At 47.0% G+C, this 22394-nt stretch overlaps 8 protein-coding genes across 8 annotated transcripts; 5 read left to right on the top strand and 3 right to left on the bottom strand.

The window, feature by feature from the left end:
• Positions 1-1606: 1606 nt before the first annotated feature.
• EDB93DRAFT_1247974 (uncharacterized protein) lies at positions 1607-3184 on the bottom strand (the record flags this gene model as incomplete). The annotated part of the gene is made up of 1 exon (XM_041452654.1): positions 1607-3184. One exon carries the CDS (start codon positions 3182-3184, stop codon positions 1607-1609), a length of 1578 nt encoding a protein of 525 aa, XP_041310166.1.
• A 1374-nt stretch (positions 3185-4558) lies between these two features.
• Positions 4559-5890, top strand: EDB93DRAFT_1102011 (uncharacterized protein; the record flags this gene model as incomplete). The annotated part of the gene is made up of 6 exons (XM_041447164.1): positions 4559-4590; positions 4765-4777; positions 4824-4887; positions 5221-5448; positions 5496-5699; positions 5751-5890. The coding sequence occupies 6 exons, from the start codon at positions 4559-4561 to the stop codon at positions 5888-5890; spliced, it is 681 nt and encodes a 226-aa protein (XP_041310165.1).
• A 72-nt stretch (positions 5891-5962) lies between these two features.
• Positions 5963-6172, top strand: EDB93DRAFT_1051190 (uncharacterized protein; the record flags this gene model as incomplete). Its single annotated transcript, XM_041444685.1, has 1 exon — positions 5963-6172. A coding segment is annotated over one exon (210 nt), but the record flags the coding sequence as incomplete, so codon positions are not given.
• A 1447-nt stretch (positions 6173-7619) lies between these two features.
• On the top strand, positions 7620-7841 carry EDB93DRAFT_1072725 (uncharacterized protein; the record flags this gene model as incomplete). The annotated part of the gene is made up of 1 exon (XM_041444996.1): positions 7620-7841. A coding segment is annotated over one exon (222 nt), but the record flags the coding sequence as incomplete, so codon positions are not given.
• A 2591-nt stretch (positions 7842-10432) lies between these two features.
• On the top strand, positions 10433-12233 carry EDB93DRAFT_1247969 (uncharacterized protein; the record flags this gene model as incomplete). Its single annotated transcript, XM_041452653.1, has 8 exons — positions 10433-10795; positions 10844-10963; positions 11020-11103; positions 11156-11287; positions 11360-11446; positions 11496-11643; positions 11702-12056; positions 12107-12233. 8 exons carry the CDS (start codon positions 10433-10435, stop codon positions 12231-12233), a joined length of 1416 nt encoding a protein of 471 aa, XP_041310162.1.
• Positions 12234-13084: 851 nt separating this feature from the next.
• On the top strand, positions 13085-13493 carry EDB93DRAFT_1043687 (uncharacterized protein; the record flags this gene model as incomplete). The annotated part of the gene is made up of 2 exons (XM_041444593.1): positions 13085-13333; positions 13386-13493. Coding segments are annotated over 2 exons (357 nt in total), but the record flags the coding sequence as incomplete, so codon positions are not given.
• A 2608-nt stretch (positions 13494-16101) lies between these two features.
• Positions 16102-17637, bottom strand: EDB93DRAFT_1247967 (uncharacterized protein; the record flags this gene model as incomplete). The annotated part of the gene is made up of 10 exons (XM_041452652.1): positions 16102-16266; positions 16321-16512; positions 16558-16700; positions 16751-16777; positions 16830-16872; positions 16923-16976; positions 17032-17106; positions 17176-17265; positions 17315-17375; positions 17426-17637. The coding sequence occupies 10 exons, from the start codon at positions 17635-17637 to the stop codon at positions 16102-16104; spliced, it is 1062 nt and encodes a 353-aa protein (XP_041310160.1).
• Positions 17638-17663: 26 nt separating this feature from the next.
• Positions 17664-20329, bottom strand: EDB93DRAFT_129267 (uncharacterized protein). Its single transcript, XM_041454580.1, has 7 exons — positions 20262-20329; positions 19790-20201; positions 19244-19740; positions 19144-19190; positions 18899-19093; positions 18053-18849; positions 17664-18002 (listed from the first exon to the last, which is right to left on the bottom strand). Exons 2-7 carry the CDS (start codon positions 19837-19839, stop codon positions 17837-17839), a joined length of 1752 nt encoding a protein of 583 aa, XP_041310159.1. The 5' UTR covers positions 19840-20201; positions 20262-20329; the 3' UTR covers positions 17664-17836.
• Between the last annotated feature and the right edge of the window lie 2065 nt (positions 20330-22394).

Raw genomic sequence — 22394 nt, 5'->3', positions numbered from 1 at the left:
AGAAGAATAAATCCTATGGCAATGTTGGAGGTGTCGATGGCGAGGATGACTTCGCAACCACATTCATAGTTGATCGGACGGAGTGCGGGAGATTCTAATATCAAGTCCTTGAGTGTCTGCATTGCTTCCTGTTGTTCCGATCCCCATATGAATACTGCATCCTTGCACGTAAGGTTGACGAGAGGTCGGGCGATCTTGGAAAAATTCTTAATGAAGATACGGAGGACTCCGCATGTTCCGAGGAAGCCCTGCACTTGCGTGACATTGCTACACTCAGGCCAATCTCGGATTTTCTGCACTTTTGACTCTTCCGGAACCCTGCCTTCAAACGTACATTTGTGGCCGACGATGATAGCGGTTGGCACGGCTAAAATGAACTTAGTAGTGGATACAGTCACACCAACTGTTTTCGAGCCTCTGGAGTATGCGATTAATTACCCCGCAATGCTCCCATATAAACCAGCGGATTCCCAGGTTTTCCGGAATAGTCTCGTATGAGCCATCAGCTTGTTGATACCATGTTTTTACCGATTTAACGGGGACGTTGTCGATAAACGGAGAAGTATACTCTGGTATCTCGTGCTGCAAAATGAACACCGTATCCCCTTGGTATACTTGGACTGCGTTAGCATGACCCTGCGGCAGCGTAGTCAACCGATGAGATCCGCGTGGGGTCCTGAAGGTCGTCAGGTCGCGCGAGTCCTCGTGCAAGGCTCACTGATCATAACCTGAGTACAAATCCATCATCCCATATACCATGTATCCTGTGAAGGACTCAGCGAGGTGCTCAATGAACGGCGGGACTGAGGAGTCTCGTATGGTTACCGCATTGAGCGGCTGCAAGTCGTGAACTAGACGCAGGGACTTTCCATCTTTTTTGACAATGCAGAAACCAGCAAGAGCGGTATGCGGCGGTAGACGGTTCGTAGACTCCGGAGTCGATTTTCTCTTTAATGATTCAGGATAACTTCGCCGATGGTTGCGGGTGGAATAGGGATGTTGCGCTGAGACCATGGGGTATGTGGGATCGTCGGAATTCTGTACGGTGGAAAATAGGTTTCAGTTGAGACGTCCGTGTTCGCTCGCGTCCCAAGCGAATGCCATTTCGTGTGCTTTAACGAGCCAACATACGAGCTTCAGTTCTTCAGGCCATAACCAATTTGCCAGGGTCTAAGTCTAGGTTGTCGGATCTTTCTTGCGTGTAGCGGATGCCCGGAATGAAGTCGGGCGGAATGGATGGCAGTGTAGGCATGCCAGGCCAAAGGATCAGTCGGGTAATTTCCTTATAACTCTATATTTGGGGGGCATAGCCGTTTGTACAGTGCAGACTTTCTTCGCGACTGGCTTATAGACCAGCGCACACTTGGTTTTGTCGAATGAATATACACTGTTGAAGGCATGGACAGATGAGCGATTAAAGACCGAACGGGTTGTTATGAGATAATTATAATGCGCCGAGGGGAATGTGCGGGATATTAGTGCTCCGTGAGAGTGAGGTTTGCGCGGATAGCGTGAGATGGTGATTAGTTTCAGAAAATAAATTATAAGGAATGACTGGAGGATGCGGCAGTTCGTAAGTCTCCCCGCGGTAGCGGATCATCGGTGCTTAAAAACCCTTCGGACTCGGATGTTCCACACACAACATATTGTGCCTACACTTAGCGCACTTTCTAGTCCAAGGTTCCATAGGTATCCTAATAATTTTGCCGGTGTTCGGATCGGTGAGCGTGACATCCTGATCGCCATTAGGAAGGTTGGTGGTCAGACAACTGGTTAACGTAAAGAATGGCCTGCCGAGCAGTATGTCAAAGTTGGCCATCGGGACGATCTGAACCTGAAACATCATATCCCCCGTCCTGAAGTCCAGCGGAAAGTTTTCCATGACGCCTAGTGTTGAATCCATCGACGTGTTGACTGATTCCATGGTCATCTGGTAGTCCGAGCGAAGCGGAACTCCGCCGAGCGATCGCCAAACTGCTTGCAACATTACGATGACCTCGGCGCCTTGATCGAGGACACAGGAGAGTACCTGGCCCCCTCTCGTAATGCCTCGGATACATCGCAGGGCTTTAAAATGGTCAGCAACGATACGACCATCCTCAGCTCGCTTCATATGCTCTTCCCAGTCCCTCAGGAATTGATCCGTCCGAGGAAGGCTACTGAGCTCATTTACCAGTACTGCACCAACCGTGACTCGTTTAGACATTGTAAGGTCTTTTATCGCCTTCCAGATATCCGGCGAAGCTGCGATTATGTCCCTTATCGGCAAACTTACGTCTGTATCCAGGATTTTATCAATGACCCTCTTTTCCGTGTCCTTATCTTCTAGCAGAAACACATAGCGATATTGCGGTGCTTGTGATGATGATGCGGTGGCCGGAGTTGCAATAGGTGCCTTAGTAGCCGGTTTTAAGACAGAGGTTCTGGGGTTCGGTGCTTTCCCAGTCTTTGCCTCTTTCACTTGCGGAGATGCGATCTCCTCTGTTTGTTTTGAGGTTTTTGACGATGGGCCCAGCCTCGGGCGTGACGATACATCGACGCCGTCAAACCGTACACCTTTCCCCTTGTTTGTTTTCTTCGCGTGTTTGGCGGTAAATACTGCATATCCTTGGTTCGCTAGTTGGATCCTTTCCAACTGTTCGAATTCTTCCTCGTCTTCCAGTGGTTCACTGCGGGTATGCATGAATGCAGATGAGTCAATTTCCGCAACTATCTCGATGTCCAGGGCTGCGCGGAAATATAGCCCAGCCTGGACCTGAATGGTGTTAGCTCCTGTCGCTGGTGATTGACTGGCGAGCGTGTCAATTTGTTGCTTCATTGATCTGTCCTCTCTTCCGCCGGGAATCCTACTATCGTCTGGCATGAATACCTTACCGTCCGTCTCGATTATTCTCCCACTCGTGATGTACTCTCGGTGGTGACTGCAGTACCGAGCGATGTGGTTCCAGCCTCCGCAAAAATAGCACTCGTATTGCGCATTCTGCAAGTTATATTCCTGTTTCACAACGACACTGCCAGAAGGCTGCATCATCGGAACCGTACTTGCAGACGTGCGGGGAGCTTGGCTAGTTGTCCGAAGAGGTATACTGGTGGCGACTACCGCCACTGTTCCCGGTAGTAAGAATACTGCCGCTTCGTATACCTTATCCATCGGGTATGGCTCATCAGGGTGATGCAAGGTCATGATGATCTCTAAGCGCCTGCGGATATTAGTACTTGCGGTATTGTGAATACCCTCTAGGAACAAGTGGTCCCATTCAAGCTCGGCGAGCTTCTTCTTTACCATTAAGAACTTTGACACTTTCAGAAAGCTCCGGTAGTATGTACCGAATTCGTTGCGAGTCCGGATTGGAATCCGAGCTTGTTCCGTGCACAGGTTTTCCAGGTCCGTATGCGTGTAATGTCAGGTCACCCTCGCATCCTGGATACAAGAGTTTTAGCGCGTCGTAGAACTTATCCCAGTCTCTCAGTCCCGCTTCTTCTAACATTTCCCATGTTTCGGACTCATCCACGGGCGTGTAGCGAATGGCTGCTTTGATGCGCGCTTTGTCTCCGAGACCTGCGTGGTCAGTGAGTTGGGTGACATCTTCTAAGTACGGGATGAGACGGGTAGGTGTCCCATCGAATTTCGGAGCAGCATCCATACCGTGGAGGGGCATTCTAAATGGTGCAGATGACATAGCTGCAGGTTGCGAGGTGGGTAGCGTTATGGGTTTTGTTGCAGTTAGCAGCGGAGAGGTTGTGATGAGTGGAGCGATATTCAGAGCAGGGATCTTTGGTCCGGATAGCGAGGGTAGGGCTGCGACGCGTTGTCTTGGCGAAGGTTTCGGTAGTTGCGGGGTTACGTCGAGAAAAGGGTTATCTGGTGATGGTGCGCGGGGAAATGTCGTGTTGCGGCTTTCCAAATCTAAATAAAATAAGGAGTGGATTGAATTTAAAGGATCGTCTGTGTCTTCTTCTTCCCAACATTCCGTGAGCTCGGTAGAGTCGAGGGTACTCAGCGAGAGTTGCCGTATCACAATATTTTTGGATGACGATGAATCTGGAATGACCGGTATCAAAATATCTCTTGGAGTAATCTCCAATGTCCAGAGAAAGCGGTGAGGATTGATCCGAAGTTGTTTATCTCCGACTGTAAAGGAGTCCCTCGTGGTGGGCTCCAGTTGTAAAGAGTGGATTTCTGCTGTGCTCAGCAGAAATCATACCACCTAGACAACAAATATTTAGGTAGATCTTAGCACGACCTATGCTGCTATACTTGCAGAGCAAGTGCGTTCGATCCTATAGGGGTAGCTGTTTGGTATTAGTTTAGATAGTTAGTTATCAATAATAGGAAGATAATCCGAAGCTAAGAACTACTTGTCCGAAGGGAAACTGTCGGGTCCGAAATATCGGAGTCGGGTTGGGCGTCGGACTGTCGGGAATGCATCAGACGATAAAGGAATGTGTCGGAAGTGTGTCGGATTGTCGGTCAAATGAATGTCGGATGTGTCGGAATGTTTCGGAGGAAAAGAGCGGATAGATATTTCGCAATACAATCAAGTACTACTGATATCCAATGACTTCCATCCTACTACTGAGTAGGGAAAAGTAAGTAATGCAATAGGTAGGAAGTGCTAGATATTAAATAGTGACTATGTAGAAATTCGGACTGCTATAGGCGAGAGTAGTAGTGATATTTCGGGTCCGAAATCCTATGTAATAGGACATGTGGTACTTGCGGACCATGAGAAAACATGTAATAACGCTGTATACAATGCTTAGCAAGTCAAAAAGAGTAAATGTGCACCTAGTGGGGATAGATGCGACTGGATAGGACATAGGGAGGACTGGTCCGATGCGTAGGAATGTTGGGTCGGGATTGGACATGCATCGGACTGTCGGAAAGTGCGTTGGGTCGGGATCGGACTGTCGTACTCGGGTCGGGGTAGTCGGAAGTGCATCGGACAAATACTGTTTGACATCAGTATCAAAATAGCTGGTTCTGAGCCCAGCGCCGCGACCATCATTACAGTGCTATTGACTGATTTCTTTGAATAGGCAAAATTATCTTGAACAATTGAAGATTTTCTCAATGTGATGGCACAATGCGCTCTGAGTATTCTCATCAGCAAGCCAAAGTTCCATTTTTTGATTCATCTTCCAGTGTATATTCGTCGTTTCGGACCTGCAATCATATTCTCTACTGAAAGATATGAATCTTTCAACCACGTTTTTCAGGTTATCATGCATACACAGCAATAGACGCACGCCGAGCAGAGATTCATGTCGAACAATTCGCTTACCAGGACATCATCAAACACATCGCAACTGGAGGCTACTGGTACAATCCAAATGTCAAGAAATGGATTCACGGAGGAGAGCAGGTCATATCTTATCTTGGCAAGCACCCAGAACGAGCCCACCTTCTTGGTATATCGAGTATCATTTGCGAACCCCTACTGCCTGGTGAGTTCGGCAATATGTCTAATATGTTGTCGCTGAAGTACACATAGGCTCTGGAAACACTGAGACCAGTCATGAACGCAACCGGGAAAGCACAAAGAGCAGAGGCAGTCAAATGGAGCGATACTCGCTGCGCAAAGATCCTTGGAACTACTCACTTGAGTACTTCTTACTATTGTGGCAAATCGCTTGTGACGAGCACAGGAGAACAGGCTGGCCTGGACAGTCATGTCATTTTCCGAAGATCAGGAAAGGTAATTGATTTTGGCCTAGTCATGCTCAAGTGTTTAATGATACATGATTAGATGTCTATTGGACGTATCTGCGAAATTCTTATATCGCTGGACACCGGTACAACCGTGGAACAAGTCTCATTGCAGCACTTTTCATTTGGACCTGCATTACATCCTTCACTTTTTCTACCATGTCTACAACTTATGGATGATGAAATAGTTTCGACAGCAGCAGTAAGTGACATGTTCTAAATAAGACCTTGTTTTTGAATGCCACATCACAGGATATCATCTGCATCGTCAATGTCCAGCACAACTGCATCAATTCAAAGTGCACAGACATGCGTCGGCAATGCATATATCAAGAACAGATTGAAACTGCTCGAACGAAAGCAGTTGTTGAGCATCAGCCAACTCCACTTTATTTCCTGAATACCTATTCAATTCACAACTGTGATTATATTCAAATGGCTATCCCTGAGGCGCTTCACTCAACACCATTGCGAGTGACTAATCCAGCTGATGTTCAGGCACTGGCGGTGCAGCAGATGAAAGACAAGAAGGCAGCGAAGAAAGCTGGGGAGGTTCCTTCAAGTCAAGAAGCTGATACTGTGGAGGAAGGCACTCAGGGTGCAACAGCACCAGCTCCTGCCTTTGATTGGGCTCCTGCAAAGTCGAGGGCGACCACCAAGCTGAAAGGGAATGCAAGCGCGAGTACTCGAAGGAAAAAGAAGGCAGCCTTGTCAGTTGTTGAGCAGCCTGTTGCTGGGCCTTCTAGACAGCAGCCAACTTCGTCTGTTCAGCAAAATCCAATGGCCATGTCCTACCAATTTGTGCTGTCCCCCCTGCAAGCCTTGCATCACCCACTACCACTACAGATTCGTCCTCTGCAGACTTCACACCATCCTCCTTTGCCGCCATCAGTACCTTCATATCCTTATGCAGGTTCCCCAAGATTATGCGACACACATGCGCCACCTGTGCACCCCACCCACATAGCACCATTCCTTGGCTCGCAACTCGCTCATACAATGCACCACCCTCATACCACCTCTGGTCACCAATCACGACATTTACTCCAGCCAACACCTGCATATGTGGGACCGCACACAGGCACAATGCAGCATGCCTTCATGTCACCCCAGCATACTTACCCTCAACCACAGGCACAAGTGCAGATGTACCGACTTTACCAGCAACCATATTAGATGGCTCAGCCTCACATGCTGGCCGCCCAAACTCACTCACAACCGCAAGCCCAGGCACCACACCCACAGTATTTAGAACATCACATGCATTCTCAGGGAATGTGAACTCGGACCTCTCCCTGAATGCATACAGATATTCATAAGGGCTCCTACCTATCAAATGGGGCCATCTGCTAACTCAATTTCCGCCACAAAGGAACCACCAGTGATGGAGGAGACGCAAAGAATCCTCAGACGAGGATAGAGGAGGGTTCAGCAATGGACGAGATGTGAAGAATCCTCGGAGGAGGATAGAATCCAATTGCGTATCATGATGGTGCCCATTAGCTCTTCGAGGTACCAGTAATTCCCCGGAAGCTCATCCAGAGGGCCTTTCCCTTTCTTTCCATGTTTTGTGTTAGACTTCTTCAGCACTTCATTCTCTCCATCCCCCTCCTCGTGCACAATCTGTACCCATAGCCCATTCCAAGGCTCAGTGTATTGAGTATGGCAGGCTCCAAGACAGACAATGTTGTCTTCATATGGGTTGTGCGGCTTTCCTGGCTCGCTGCCTTCAACCTCACCATCAGGCATGACCACCGCGCCATGGGATGTCTTGTGAATGGATGGCTTTGGTATATCGCTCTCCCCCCCCCCCCCTACTGGCCACCATCTCCACTCACCACGTACTGGAACAGTTCCATCTTACCAGAGAGGCATTTGACTTGGCGAAGTGGAGGCCAAGTTCAACTAGTCACTGGTGAACCCAGGAGAAATGTGTGGCACGCTTGCTGCTCAATCGATCAGTGAATCGGCTATGCAGATGACCCTCAATATGTTCCATTATGCCGGTGTCTCCAGTAAGAATGTGACACTTGGTGTCCCGCGTCTGAAGGAGATTATCAACATTGCCACCAAAATCAAAACACCCTCCCTCACTGTCTACCTCGAGCCTGACATTGCTGAAGAGAGTCTGCTGTACTGTGACGGCAGCCGTGGAGATCTGGTAGGACTCCATCTTTGTAGAGTCATTCTTTGAGGCACTCTGGCACGGACGACACAAATTTTTCAAGGTTTGTATTGTATACTTGTAGGAAACTGACAGTACTAATATCAACGAGACAAGATGAGACTGTTGGAAAGATCGGTGAGTTCTCGTCAAATTCAAGATGTCCTTGTACTCACCTTGGCCTACAGTCACTCAATGCTCGAGCCACGCGCTTTGCAAAAGCGGCCCTTTGCCCTCTTCAAGAAGCCCAGCACTCTCACTCCCACCTTCATTTCATCTGCTCTCACCTCCACTTCTTCTGCCAACGCCTCAGCTCTGATTGCAGCCTCCGCCCGGACAGCCACATCTCCCCACTTGCACGTCTTCTGTTGCATTTGCGCACGAGATCTTGCAGCCATGCTGTTCACTAGTACCTGGTAAGCAACAATTGATGCTACAATTATGAATTAAAACTTACAACAATGTTTTTTTTCTTAGATCCTGGATTTGTATGGCTGATGAGTGGATGTTGAGCGTGTCGTTGTTTGGCGCGCGTCTATCAGTCTTATTCGAGAAATTGCTAACACAAACAACATGTATATACTTTTGGCGCTCAGGGGGGGGATGTGTGCTTCACCACACCAATCTCCATACCTTTGTAACTGTTGCTACTTTCATTATGGTATCTAGAGAGTGATTTTGCACTCCAGTTTATTAATAAAATTTTAATCTCAACATCTCCCTTGCTTTCGTTGTGATTCGGTGCTCAATGAAATTTTTGTGCAGCCGAACAACTCTCAAACTTCACGTTGATGCACAGAAACATGTGGTGGCGCCCACTCAGTCTTCCACCACAACATTTGCACTTGTCTCCGAGCTCAGAATGCTGCTTCAACGCTTCCCCATGCGCTCTGGAAATTCTAACCACACAGGAAGCTCTCAGCCCAGAAGGGCAGGTTCAACAAGTGGTCTGTTGATGCCAGGTGCCACTGGGGAACCTCGAAGCAGGAGTCTATCAGTGTCTATTCCACGCGGTGTCTTAATAACCAAGGGTCTTATATAAAGTCGTGTAAATGTAATGACACCACAATTACACTTTGGATAAGACTGCTTGCCAGTCCTCGATTAACACGGTCTACGACTTTTCCTATTTCACGGTAGATAATGTGTGAGTTCTTGGGAGGCTCGCTAAACTAATCTTTTTATAAAGATCAACCTAGCCGGAGCTTTACTTTTCTTTATTGAAACTCAAATATCTTGTCTAGGAATAAGCTTCTAGACACGTAATTCGGTTTCTGGAATGTATTTGCCTAGGAAATCTCCTTCTAGGCTCTGGACTTGGATACTGGAACTAGTGAGACATGGTCTCAAATATACGAAATATGACCAAGATCGCTTGGTCTATGGACACCTGACTGTGAGACAATGGTCTCAAATATACAATATATGTTCAAGATTGCTTGAACAAAGGGGACTATAACTTTGACCAAGATCGCTTGGTCTATGGGACAACTAGTGAGATGTGGTCTCAACAATATGATAGATGACTAAGATCGCTTAGTCAAAGGGCACAGAGCAATGAGACAAAGGGGTCTCAAAGACAATATATGTGACCAAGAACGCTTGGTCTATAGCACTAAATAAGTTTCTAAGGTAAGAAACTTATAATCTCAAGGGAATTCTTTTCCCTGCACTTGTCTCACTTCAAAAGGACTAACTTTGCAAGTGAAATATCTGACAGGCAGATTGCTACAAATGGGAGATTATATTTTTTGGGGGAGAGAATGGGCTCTCCTTATATACATTTTGTGTGGGAAAGTAACCTAGGTTCACAAACAATAAAAAATAAGGAGGACCAATCAAAATATTGGGTCAAACCCAATAAAAGAATAAAATACAAGTGAAAGATGGAGCTATGACATCATTGTGGAGCAGAACATTCTGGAATGTGGAGTAATGACATCATTGTGGAGCAGAAGATTCCAGAACCTTCCATGAGTGAGTCAGAGTGAGTCATTGTGGAGCAGAATATTCTAGAAGGAAATGACATCATGGATGATGTCATTGTGGAGTAGAATAATCTAGAGCTTGATGACATAATATCTTTCAACAGAATACCTGCAGGAGTATCTGTGGAGTCTTATAACATCATAATGACATCATACCCTATGGGTACAATTTTTTGAAGTGTCAGGTGAGTCAAAGCATCCTAATGAAAAAGTAAAGTAAAGAAACACTAGAGAAAAGTAGGTAGCAAAAATAAGACAGTTGGCAGGAATTGAAACACAGTCTTTTTGGATAGGTTTTTTATAGGCTTTGTACTTTTCTCTATGGTTTTCTCTAGCCAAAGTGAATAAGCCAAAGGCAAGGCTATACCTTAACCTTCATTTCCCTTCTCACATCAACTAGGTCTAAATGTGATTCCCATCTCACATTAGACTTTTTCCGTCAAAACGTATTCAGATCATGAAACTTGGTAAAAAATGGAAATATGGACCATGGTTTGAAACCAAGGTATGGGTTGACTAGTCTGAGGACTAAGCTAACAGACTTTGTCTTTTGAGGGTCACCTAGTATTCATGTCCATGCATGATTCCCACATCATGCAGGACAGCAGTGCATCTTGGGCTCCTTTGAGTGGGACCGGAAATATGATCCAGCGAGCGTGTTTGCCATTGGGAACAAGTCAACCAAGAAGCAACCAATCGTCCTCTACTACTGCCATTGGCAGGCCCAGTGGCATCATCGTGCAGACTCCATCCAAAGGATTGCTTGACGAGCCCATCATGGCTGGTGTGCGCCGCCGGAGATCAGATTCCATTGACGAATATGATATGACTCAGTCACTATCACCTTCTCAGACAAAAAAACTCAAGCTGTATGCAGATGAAGTTGCCGAGAGGACTGGTTGCCCCCAGGAGGTTCTACACAATTTCATCGATGTCAGTATCTCTGAGTTGCAATCATGTGGTTTGGTTGACACACTTTAGGCTGGAAGTGTTTTCCACATGCTTATTGACCTGAAAGCCAACTCATTCATAAGGATTGATGAGCAGGAAAAGGCCGCTCTTGTTGATCTAAAAGAACTTATAGATTCCAAGGACTTCAGGGTAAGTATTTAATTTCTCGGAGGGCATCAAACCGACAAGATGAAATACTGTGACAGTCTGCGCTTCAGAGCCGCTTGACGGCATGTCTCCTGTCACCCAACCTCACTGTGTACGTTGACGACACCCATATGAACATTATGGTCTGTTATACACCTCCCACTTAATACTATGCAGGAATTGACTCTGCGACAGGAATTCATCAAGAATCATCAAGAGGTATTCAAAATACCAGCTGCGCTAATCGACGATGTGGAGCTTTTGGCACAGCTTTCCAAAATCGTCAGTGAGTTGCTGTCTTCCATTCGCGGCAACCTCAAGGGAAAGGTTCGTAATTCATCGGACATGTAGACTATCATGATGCTAACTGCTCTTTGGTTGGTTTCATCACTCATCAAGCGCATGAGCATCATGGACACCGCCAAATCGCTTGCTCACAGTATAATTGAGGTTGATGCTGCTCATTGGAACAGATATGCATTTTTAGTATGTTTTTATTCTATCGCACTTTGTCGAGTTCATAAGATAATTCTAGTGGTGCTGCTTGCGCATTTTCCTTATTGGAATCGGCAACTACAGAAGTATCCCCCTTAAAGACCTTTACTCAACCTCACTTCTTCCCTCCCTTCATCAAGACCTCCGCGTCAAAATCTCGAAGGCACTCGATTGTGACATGGACTTGGGTGAGCGAGAATGATGAACAGCACACTGATAATGCCGACAGCAATGTGGACCATTCAGAGGAACAAGACCCTGAAGGAGATATTGGAGCGACTGACGATCATGGCGATGACTTCGGAGAGGGCGAGCACACCCTAAAAAATAGAGAGGAAGGCAGTGGGTTTCGCGAGAACAGGGAGGAGGAGGATGAGGAGGAAGAAGGAGAGGAAAAGACTGGCCAGCAAGAATCCGAGGTCGATGACGGCGGCTCTGGATTCAGCAAAAGGAAAACCGGCAAGGGTCCCAAATTTACCTCGACGAAATTTTGGAATTTCGTCGATTGCTCACTCCAAGCTATCCGCCAAGCTGCGCAGCAGGAGGCAGGCCCAAATCATAACATGTCAGCCCATGGCGCATATGAAAATGCTGTGCGAAAGTAAGCATGTTGTTATCCTGTTGTGCACACTATTGCTGATTGTGCTATAGCATACTCGTCGAATATTTCCAGATGGACCTCGCCGAATTTCCTGGTAGCATGGTTGTTCCAAAGCTTCTCGCCACCACCAGTCCTCAATGGCAGACTACTATTCAGAACTCGCTACTTTGGAACTGAGTTCATTGGTAGCATGCTCAATCCTCGCCATGACTGATAATATTCACTTGTTAGGTAAATACCTTCACCATACCTTCCTTCTGCACATGCATCGCCCATCACACATAAGCACATCTTAATTACCAGTGTATCTACCCCATCAGTGTTAATGCAAAAGTGCCCATGCTTTGTTTGAATTTTGACCTGCTTGATTCTGAATAACCGCATTCAATGGAACTGATATCCTTCCAACAAAAATATACTGCCTACATATGAAACAATACATCCGCCCAGCCTACGAAACGAGATGTCTGCACAGCCTATGGAATGAGATATCTGGGTAACCTATGAATGAGATATCTGGGTGACCTAGAGAAAACACCTATTGAAAATATCCTAGTCCAATGTATATACTAGCTCCGGTTGCCAATATCCCATCAGGGTCTCATAAATATTGTCAGGTCTCTATTGGAGGTCTCTTAGATCTCACATTTACTAGCTCGCTTGCATAAAGGTTCAAATTGTCGGAAATTTCTAGCGAAGAAACCCTTTAAAGGATATTATTATAGGTTTGCCACAGGGAACTTGTTTCGGAGATGTGTCAGAGGTTTTCGGCAGTTTGCAGTGTAGGCTGGTCGATCTCGGAGAGGAGAAGCACGGAGTTTGAAAATTCGCAGTTGCCGAGTGTGCCGACGGTACTCAATACTCATTTACTTCTATGCCATATGTAGTCTTTGTGCTTACTATTCGTGCATATATGCTATGATTGTGGCCTTGCAACCATGGATTGCGAGGCCATTTCGGATTCCCCAATGTCTATTGCTGCGCTAGATGCCCTTGAGAACCTTCCGACAGATTTTATTGATCCTTTAGATATATCCCAGCGGCGCCAGGACATTGTAGACTCTTTCACCCGACTCGATTTTCTTGCGAAAGGAACAAAACAGCCAAAATTGTTTCAACTCAAGTGCCTCGTATCATTGCTCGCATCAAGACATGTTGTCGTCAGAGCTGCAACAGGTGCTGGCAAGACACTGGCAATGATCCTTCTTCCCTTGCTGCTCTCTCCCGACAAGATAGCAATCACCGTCACACCATTGAAGCTTTTGCAAAAAGATCACGTACGCTTGAAAATTCAAATCATGAGTTTTACCTTTCTGGATCTGTCTGTAGGTCAACGAGTTTGTCCAGTATGGGATTCCCTCCATCGCAATTAACCATGATACCCCACATGACAAGACACTATGGAACGTACGTGAATCTTACATTGACGGCAAATCTCAAAAACGCACGTAGGCAGAATGGTTACGAGTCTATCTTCCAGTATCGTTGTTATTGCTCGCACTATAACATCAACATCAACTTATCATATCATCGACTAGTACACCCCTCGGATTACTTGTCCTCACATGTAAGATACGCGCATCAAGGCCTGCGCGTCATCAAGTCGAACGCAAGTCCGTCAAGTGCGAGTGAATCGGCATCGGCGACTGAAGGTCCTGATCATGCCCAGACATCCGACTATCCACAACACTCCTCTCCGACGGCCCAATCGACAACAGGTGCCCACTCGTTGCCTCCCGGAACGAGGACCGCTCGTGCTTAACGCAGACAATTCACATACAGTGCGCCCATACCGAAGCTGCCACTTTTAGCTTCGAGGATCACTTGGCATGTGACGTCGAGTTGGGATATCGCTGCCACAAACTCAAGGGCCATGAGTTAATGCATTGACGCTAGAGGCCTCGAAGGGCATACCAACATCATCTCTGGTCTAGCACTTTCATTTGATATGCTCCAAGTTCTAGCGCTTCTTGAGACAACATCACATCATCAAGGCCGTCAGCTCCTCGCCTTATTCGACGTTCCAAGTCCTTTCATACTACACCACTAGCTTTAACGAGGTGGGAAGACACCGAGATTTACATGTGCGACATTCCACAGGATATTCTTTCGACTGTCTTGCCTGCATAAGAAGCGCAGCCCTAATGTATGCATTCATCTGCATATATCTATCCGTTCGTGCGCTAACATTCTCGTTTAGACCAGTGTAGCTAACGTCCTCGCCGGCTGGTTTACTCAATGTATGTGACCGACTATTTACCCACACCGTTCCACTCGATGCTATTACAACAGTCCAGCGCAACACGTCGGACCGCGCGTCGTAAACCAGTAATCTCGCCTGTCACATCCATCTTTCGCTTCTCGGCCGCTAAGACCTTTCCCTACAACATACCCACAGGAACGTGATTTCCTTCCTTTCCGCACAAATGTTGATCGGTACGAAATGCGCGAGAATGGTACTACACACCACCGCTTTTATCACAGGTTAAATGAGGTTTCAACTCCTCATACTTTTTTTTCGTTTTTTGGATCCTTGTTTGTTGCCCGGTGGGGTGAGCGTTGCCCTATGCTGGACAGTACATACGTATAGTAAGTTATGTGCGTGGCTGTTGTTTTATGACCTTTTCTTTCAACTCAGTGCGTTCTAGCTGGACCATCAATCGCAAACAGTTTCCCCTCCGATCAACTGACATCATGATATTTAACAGATGTCAAGAACCGACCGAAGCTCAAGGAAACCATGCTTGACCTCCGCACGGATTCGTTAGGCTTACAACGAGGACAAAACGATGAGACGTAAATAATTCAGTCACAAGGTATACATTCAGGGTTTTGAGATATTTCTCTGTCCTAAAATCTTCACTGCTCGAGCAGCAGTAACATTTATTCAGGAGCAAGCGTTTTCGCAACGAGCTACCTACGTGTGGTCCCATTGACCACCCTGCACCAATGAGAAAGCAGAAACATGACTCGCTGTACCTAGTTGTCGTCACATAAGTACACCAAGTAAGCCTACCACGCTGGTGAGACAACAAATTCTGGATGACACTACTCATACTCACCTCGTCAAAACGTGGGTCATCTCGTAGCACGCACTCATAGCCAGAGCAGCAATCTGAGCTTGAACTGCAATAGGCAGGATATCTAGAGCATGCACTGACAGCCATGGACGCTGTCAAAGCGGCAACAACGGCGAGGACGACTTTGAAGGAGAGATGCATTGTGTGTGAGGTGAATTAATTAGTAGGAAGACTGGGTGTCTTTATTTCCTGAGCACTATTTTGCGCAGAACTTATAACAGATGACATTTTTCATGCCAGCAGATTGCTGACGGAAATTTGTAAAGCAAGCAGGCACCACTTCTCCTGACGCAGCGAACGTGTTGGTCCAAATCTTAATGAGATCGGGTGGTACACGCATAATCCTCACGCGCATGGCCGGCTAGATATATTGAATAGCCGCCCGTTCGGTGTCCACCCTCACAGCTTCAGCTGAGGATGGTAACCATCTGATGCACGCTCGCTCCATGATTAGTTCTGCAGTATATGCTAATGATGTTCGCTGTTTTATACTGTTCTGTCACCTCACTCATGCTGATGTCCTGACGACTCAGTGACGAGTCGCTCGCTCCATGATTGGAACTACAGTATATGCTAATGGTGTTCGCTATTTTTTCATATACTGTTCTGTCACCTCATGCTATTTCCACAGGAATTACAACCTCTTGACGACGGCAATCGTGGTTAAATCATCTTTACCGGCCGGAGCAAATGAGGACAAAGAAAGTGCAGATGTAGTATTGATTTTGTATCATGAAGGGACAATAAAACTTAATGACCGAAGGTCCCGGTCATCGCTTGCATGCATATAAATTGATCCGTGTAACATGTCTTCCACTATCGTTTTCATTGCTTGCACTATAACATCAACATCAACATCAACATCAACATCAACATCAACATCAACTTATCATATCATCGACTAGTACACCCCTCGGATTACTTGTCCTCACATGTAAGATACGCGCATCAAGGCCTGCGCGTCATCAAGTCGAACGCAAGTCCGTCAAGTGTGAGTGAAACGGCATCGGCGACTGAAGATGCTGATCATGCACAGACATTCGACTATCCACAACACTCCTCTCCGACGGCCCAATCGAGATCGACAACAAGCGCCCACCCGTTGACTCCCGGAACGAAGAACGCTCGTGCTTAACGCAGACAATTCACATACACACGCACGCGCCAAATCACGGTCCACTCACCGCTTCAGACGCATGGTCCATTCCAGAATCAGCTCGTTGCCAAGACCAGTTTCCCAACGAGCCTCGCGCAAAGTCGTCTGATTTCATTCTTTCCCGTAGTTTGACTTTTGCGTTTAATGTGCGGAGGATGGACAAGGTGTAGAGCTTGCCTGTTTGAAGCAGGAATACTAAAACTAGACGGTTGGCGTTTGCCTGGGTATTCGTCAGAAGCGAACAAACGTCAAGTGGCATCCCCACGTTATGCGAGAAGAACAGTCCTGAGGAAACGGCGACGCAGAGAGATGGCCAGACTGCGGATTCTGTGGCGACGGCGCAGAAGCGCAAGAGTGCTCTGTCGAGATGGTGCACACCGGTCTTGCTTTTCCATAAGAAGAAAGCGACTGTTAGATCACATCAGTCGAGTAAGGTGCGAAAGCCTGAGTGGGCTCACGGATAACAGAGAGAATGACGTCGAGGACTTCAAGAGCATGACATCAGTTCTGTGCAGAAAATCATTCATCATGACCTACCAAGCACCGCCGTGGTCCAATACGAAAATGCGATGACGCTCAGCTAGAAATGCGGTTGGGCACACATGCAGGGTCGAGCAAGCGTTCACGTACTACCACATCGCTAGGCTTGAGATTGACGACGCTCAGACGTGAAAAAGCCACCGCCTGAACATGCCGAATTAACGTCAGGTTCGAACAGCAAAAAAAGTAAACCACATACGATCAAGATATTCGCGCCGTATGTGGTTATCGTGCACACGGTCAACACGGCTATCCACCAGCTTCCTTTCGTGATCTAGAAAAACCAAAACCAAAAACCAAAACTTTGAAAGTCTGTGCTAGAGATCATACTTGGGATGCATACCCGCCAGCAGCGTCGGAGGAGAAAGAGCTTGTTCATTCCACTGATGAAGCCATTCAGGAAAAGTGCGAACCACGCTCGCGGAATCATCGACTAATCCCAAGTCAAACCAGAAGATCGGCATGATGACACGTCGACGTACCAGCGTCCTACGGTCCACGTTAGCCTTCCAAGCTATGTATCCCTCGAACGCCGTCTGTGCGCTTCCCCAAGGCATCGGACACTAAGCACGCGCAACGCTCGTAGCACTCACAGAGAAAGTAGCGTAACGAAAGCTACGAAGAGATTACGACCCCAGGAATCTTCATAACATACCTCGTAGTACTGCCCAGCTTCGATGACAATGATGCCCTGGAAGAAAAACTGCATGAATACGCCGACAAGAATCGCACCGGGTGACTCCTCGAGAACGTGTATGGTCCTATTAGCTGCAATATCGATGGTCGGTCGACTGGCGTCCAACATAATGGTCGATGCGTGAGATGAAGAACTGTTGAACTGATTCGTGTCATGGGCAGTTAGAATTCAAATCAAATTGTGTACATGGTATGGCTGACATTTCGTCATGTGCATAATATAAAATTATCACGATTCCATTGGACATAAGATAATAATATGCGTAAGACGTACTAGCGTAGGGACATAAAAGATGAAGGAAGAAAAGTCACGAGGATGGTGGTGGTGGGGCTAGTGCCTCAAGGTCTCTCCTATGGCGTAGGTCCTCCCAGATCGTAGGGTGTTCTTGCGTACAATGCATAAAGAGATCTTCAAACTTTGGTATCACTAACACATCCGGTTGTTCGGGTATCATACCCATATCATAGCGATCACTGGGAGAGACGATGAGGACTGTGGACGTGCACAACGAGGGTTGACTTACAGGCATCTGCCACAGAAATAACCATCAACTACTTCAGCATCTGCCTCGTAGATCATGTAGACACATTCTTCAACGGATCGCAAATTATCCCCACTCGATGGGCCAGGGATCCTGTCTTGAGCAGGCGACGGTATGACGGAGCTTGGCGAAGTTGGGTTGGAACCAACTGCAGTGTCTGAAGGCGTGAATGCAATCGAAGCCTCGTCGTTCGCAACGTCCACTTGGCCTGTTGAGGTCGTGTCTGTATTTTCTTGAAGTGGCGCAGGAAGCGAGACTGGTGAGGTCGGATTTGAACCGACTACAGTGTCCGGAGAAGATTGTATTGGCTCAGGATTCACGTTGGCGATCACATCCTCAGGCGACTGAGTGGGCTCTGCGGTCCTCTGTCTCTTGATCAACTCGATATCCTGCTCCATTGAATCATCCAGGACAGAATTCGTGCGTTTTAGACCGCTAGGGTAATCAGGCATCCCACCTCTGGCCTGCTCTGTAATTCTTTCGTCTTCCCTAGTCAGATCAACAAATAGAGCAGGACGTGACGTCGTAGTCTGTGAATTGGGGTGTAGATTGAAAGGCACGAGTGGCGCTGATGCAGTTCGATAGACATTTTGCAACGGAAGTGTATGCGGATGGGTGAAAGGCGGTTGCTGAGGGCGATTGGGATTAACAGGGGATAAAATAGAAGGCATATGTGCAAATTCTGTGGGCGACCTGGTTTCAAACATTGGGGGTGCGGATGCTGAAGGCGAGTGCTTCCATCCCTGCAACATGTGAAGGGGTTGCTGAGGTGGGTAAGGCTGACACGAGAATTACTTCAAAGTCTAGAAGCAGTGGCAATAGGCGTACATTTTGAACATGATCAGAAACCCTCCTTTGAGGGTGTGTTTGATGGGCATGTTGCAACTGATGAGGTGGCAGGGTGTGTTGAACCTGTGGTCGTATGGGTCGTGGGTGTTGTGCATGCTGCTGAAATTGTTGCGGTGGTAAACGAGAAGGTTGGAGTCGGGGAGCACCTTCGGTAGACACCCGTCGGTGATGAAGCTGAAGATACTGTTATTCGTGCTTTGTGAGATTAGATAGAATGTACCAACATCGCTAGGGGTAGGGATTCTGGGCTGGGCGATTTGAGGGACAGAGTCTGCAGAGCGCAATCAGACACGGTAGGGGTACAGAGAACAGGAAATGACCAACTTGGGCGATATAATGCACCTGAAGAAGACTCGCCATGTCGTGTGGCCATATCGTATCTGTCCTGGAGAATTTGCATATCTCTGCAAACGCGATTAGTGTATGTCCTCATGCGGTCGAGTTCTTGGACGAGATGATGATGTGAGGTGCCTTTATTGACACTGATGAGGATGTCCTGGTTTTTCCGAGTAAGAGCAGCGCGTTCGCTTTCAAGAGCACGTATCCTCTCTTGCATGATTGAGAATTGCTGCAACTGAGAGTTCGGACTAGCCGAATGATGTGCGACGCGCTCTTCGAGTACTCGAATGGCTACGACGAGCTGGTAGTTGTCTTGATAGAGTTTTGAATTCTCCTCTTGAAGTGATTTGATGAGTTGTGCGTGTTGTTTTAGCTTTTCTATCATGGATGGGTGGTAACCCAGCTCTTGGAGGCAGCCATTAGTGGTAGATGCAAGTATTTCGACGATCTTTGAGTGTAGTCTGCCATCTTGGTTTGGATTGCTGTTGAGCGCGTTAGAAGCGATCAGGAGGAGAGCTAACAAAGGCTTGCCCTTGAACGGCATCGGGATGAGCCCCGACATGCGCTTCAGGAGATGACATCCAACTACCGACGATATGCAATCTAAATCGCTTGTGTGATAGAAGGAAAGAGAATCGAGGGGGCAAATTTCTTCGGAGTATTTCTTGATTTGTAGGGCCGGAGATTGACAGTTGACCTAGGTCAGGGTTTATTTAAAGTTCTGTTTGATCCGTGGACCCTCTCTGCAGGCTTTAGCTGAGGATGATCCGACGAGCTTGTCGTGAATGCGAATGGTACTTGGAAAGTGAGTGCAGCAAGTGGCAAGTGGTGGTCCAGCCCTTTTGTAGAGTCGCAAGTTCTTTGTAGTTTGTCGGAGTCATTGGAAAGCAGCGAGGCTGCAATGCGTTTTTAGACTAAATCGGACGCAAACGGTCCGATTTCACTATCATGTGGATCCTTGAGCAAAAAAAATAAAAAATTACGAGACGTACGAAAGACTCACCACCACAACCGATCACGACTCCGCCACCTCAAATTTAAATCGAGACCAACGTTAGACGAACAGATTCAACATATCCCATCAACAGTTCGTTTCGACAGCCTTACGAACTCAAGCTTGTAGACGACAAGCAACGGTCGATCATTTTCAGATGGGCCATCCACAAATTAATCGAGCAGTACCAGAAAAACTGTACTGATTGGCTTCCAACTATGTATCGCACCATCAACCATAATATCAAAACGACAGCAGAAGCATGACTCACTGTCGTGACGTGGTGCTCCGAGTCGGGCTGCCAGCTCTGCTCATAGCAAGTACATCTAACCCTCTACGCAACTCCCATCAATTGAATATCCAGGTATTACCAGACCGTCGAACCCGGGGATCCTCAGCCTCCCAGCCTTCGCGGGTCTCCATTTAAGTTGATGCTTGTCATCAGTTCCTTGCTGTATTTGCTGGCAAACGCTCGGATTCACCAGGAATGTCATTTTCCCGCCAAGATCATATCGTGATCATCGAGGGTGTCCAAATTGTGCAACATAAATATGCTCCCCAGTGACCATGGTGACATTCCCTCGTCCCCGTTATAAATCGTGGTTTCTCGCAATGTGTGACTGATGGACTCGGATACCTCAAAGTGGTCGTGGATGTATTTCTAATTCTCTCGGGCGTTATTAGTCTTGGTAAATCTAGTGACTTGTAATGTGAAAACATTATGCCTATTACCTTTCTGCCAGGGTCGATTCTGACGTCGTTCATGGAAGTCGATGAAGTTATGTACCAGACAAAACAAAACAGAAAACTGCTGTTTAAGCATGGACGTTCACAAGAGACCTCCAGTTTCGTCTATCAGGGAGAATAACACATCATTTGTGGCCGATAATTCGAAGCTGGTTAAATTTGTCGAAAATGCAGGAATGTCTGTCGTATCACAAGCGTATCTTCATTTTCAAGAATTGCATCAAATGGCAGAGAGGGAAGGAGGGAAGGTACTGTGACGCCTGCGCACCTAAGACAGGGCTTGGCAACTGGTTCGTAACGATCTTGGCACCTTGCGTTGAAATATGATTGTTGTGATCATGAAGGCACTCTCACAATCAAGGAATCAAGTAAGTCGAGGAGTGCAAGTTAGACTTGTAAACACTAAGGACAATAAAAATGACGATTTCATTCCATGCATCATGTACTCACCTGCACCGATGATGCTGTATCAGCAGCCTCGGATGATCAATTCATTCAGCCTCGACAAGGAATTAATAATTCTCGCTATTCACAAGGGTTGCGGAGTGATAGACATGCATTCAACATCGTCCATGGCAACTTGAAAGGACAGTTTTTTTTGTCTCAGTCCCGAATTCGATACCAAGAATTGTGCACTTTCTTGATATATTGGATTGAGGAGTGAGCAGGTGACTTCTCGTCAGTTCGCGGTTCCTTGCTTCCGTGAGCTACACAAGCTTCTTGCTTGCCGTCTCCATTCATGATGACAAAATGAGCTTCGTCGATGGATGATCTTGACAGAAACTCTGACCATTTAGAGCAGCGTGAGACGTAGAATAGAGAGAATTTCCCCGGATTATAGAAAGCTCCTGCAGACACGCGTTGGGGCCGGAACCTATCGTGCAACAATTTCAATTGAGGCGTGAACTTGGTAACCACCTAATCGGCACCCGGACCTGTGAAATTTTAAACTCATGGCATTGTCGACTGCTGCCAGCTGGTACCTGAAAAAATACAATGGGGCGACTCTGTGCAATTGTATTCGCTCAATTAACTTATGACGCTGATTTCGACATTCATTAACCCTGCGACGCAATCACATGAATCGCATCCCCCATTCTTTGATCTGACTTCCACATAGCTTTTCTACAGAGAGACCAACGGAAGAGAAGCGAGCACCAAAAGCACGCGATTATGAATGAATAGCGCTAGCGCAGCTATCAGATCTTGACGCGATCGTTCGGGTATCTTACTTCATAGCGGGGCGCGAGCACAGGAATAGAATGTGAACCCGCTGAATCGGGGTAAGGGGTCAGTATGAGCCATTCTCGACGAAACCGAAAATCATGTCTTCAGCCGAAGTCAGTTATCCCCCACCCGCAACGATGAAAGTCTTTATTATTGGATCTATGCTCG

This window comes from Suillus bovinus (genome assembly GCF_016758785.1).
Source record: "Suillus bovinus strain UH-Sbo-P2 chromosome Unknown EDB93scaffold_12, whole genome shotgun sequence".
NCBI lineage: Eukaryota > Fungi > Basidiomycota > Agaricomycetes > Boletales > Suillaceae > Suillus > Suillus bovinus.
This window is presented reverse-complemented; position numbering and strand designations above follow the sequence as displayed.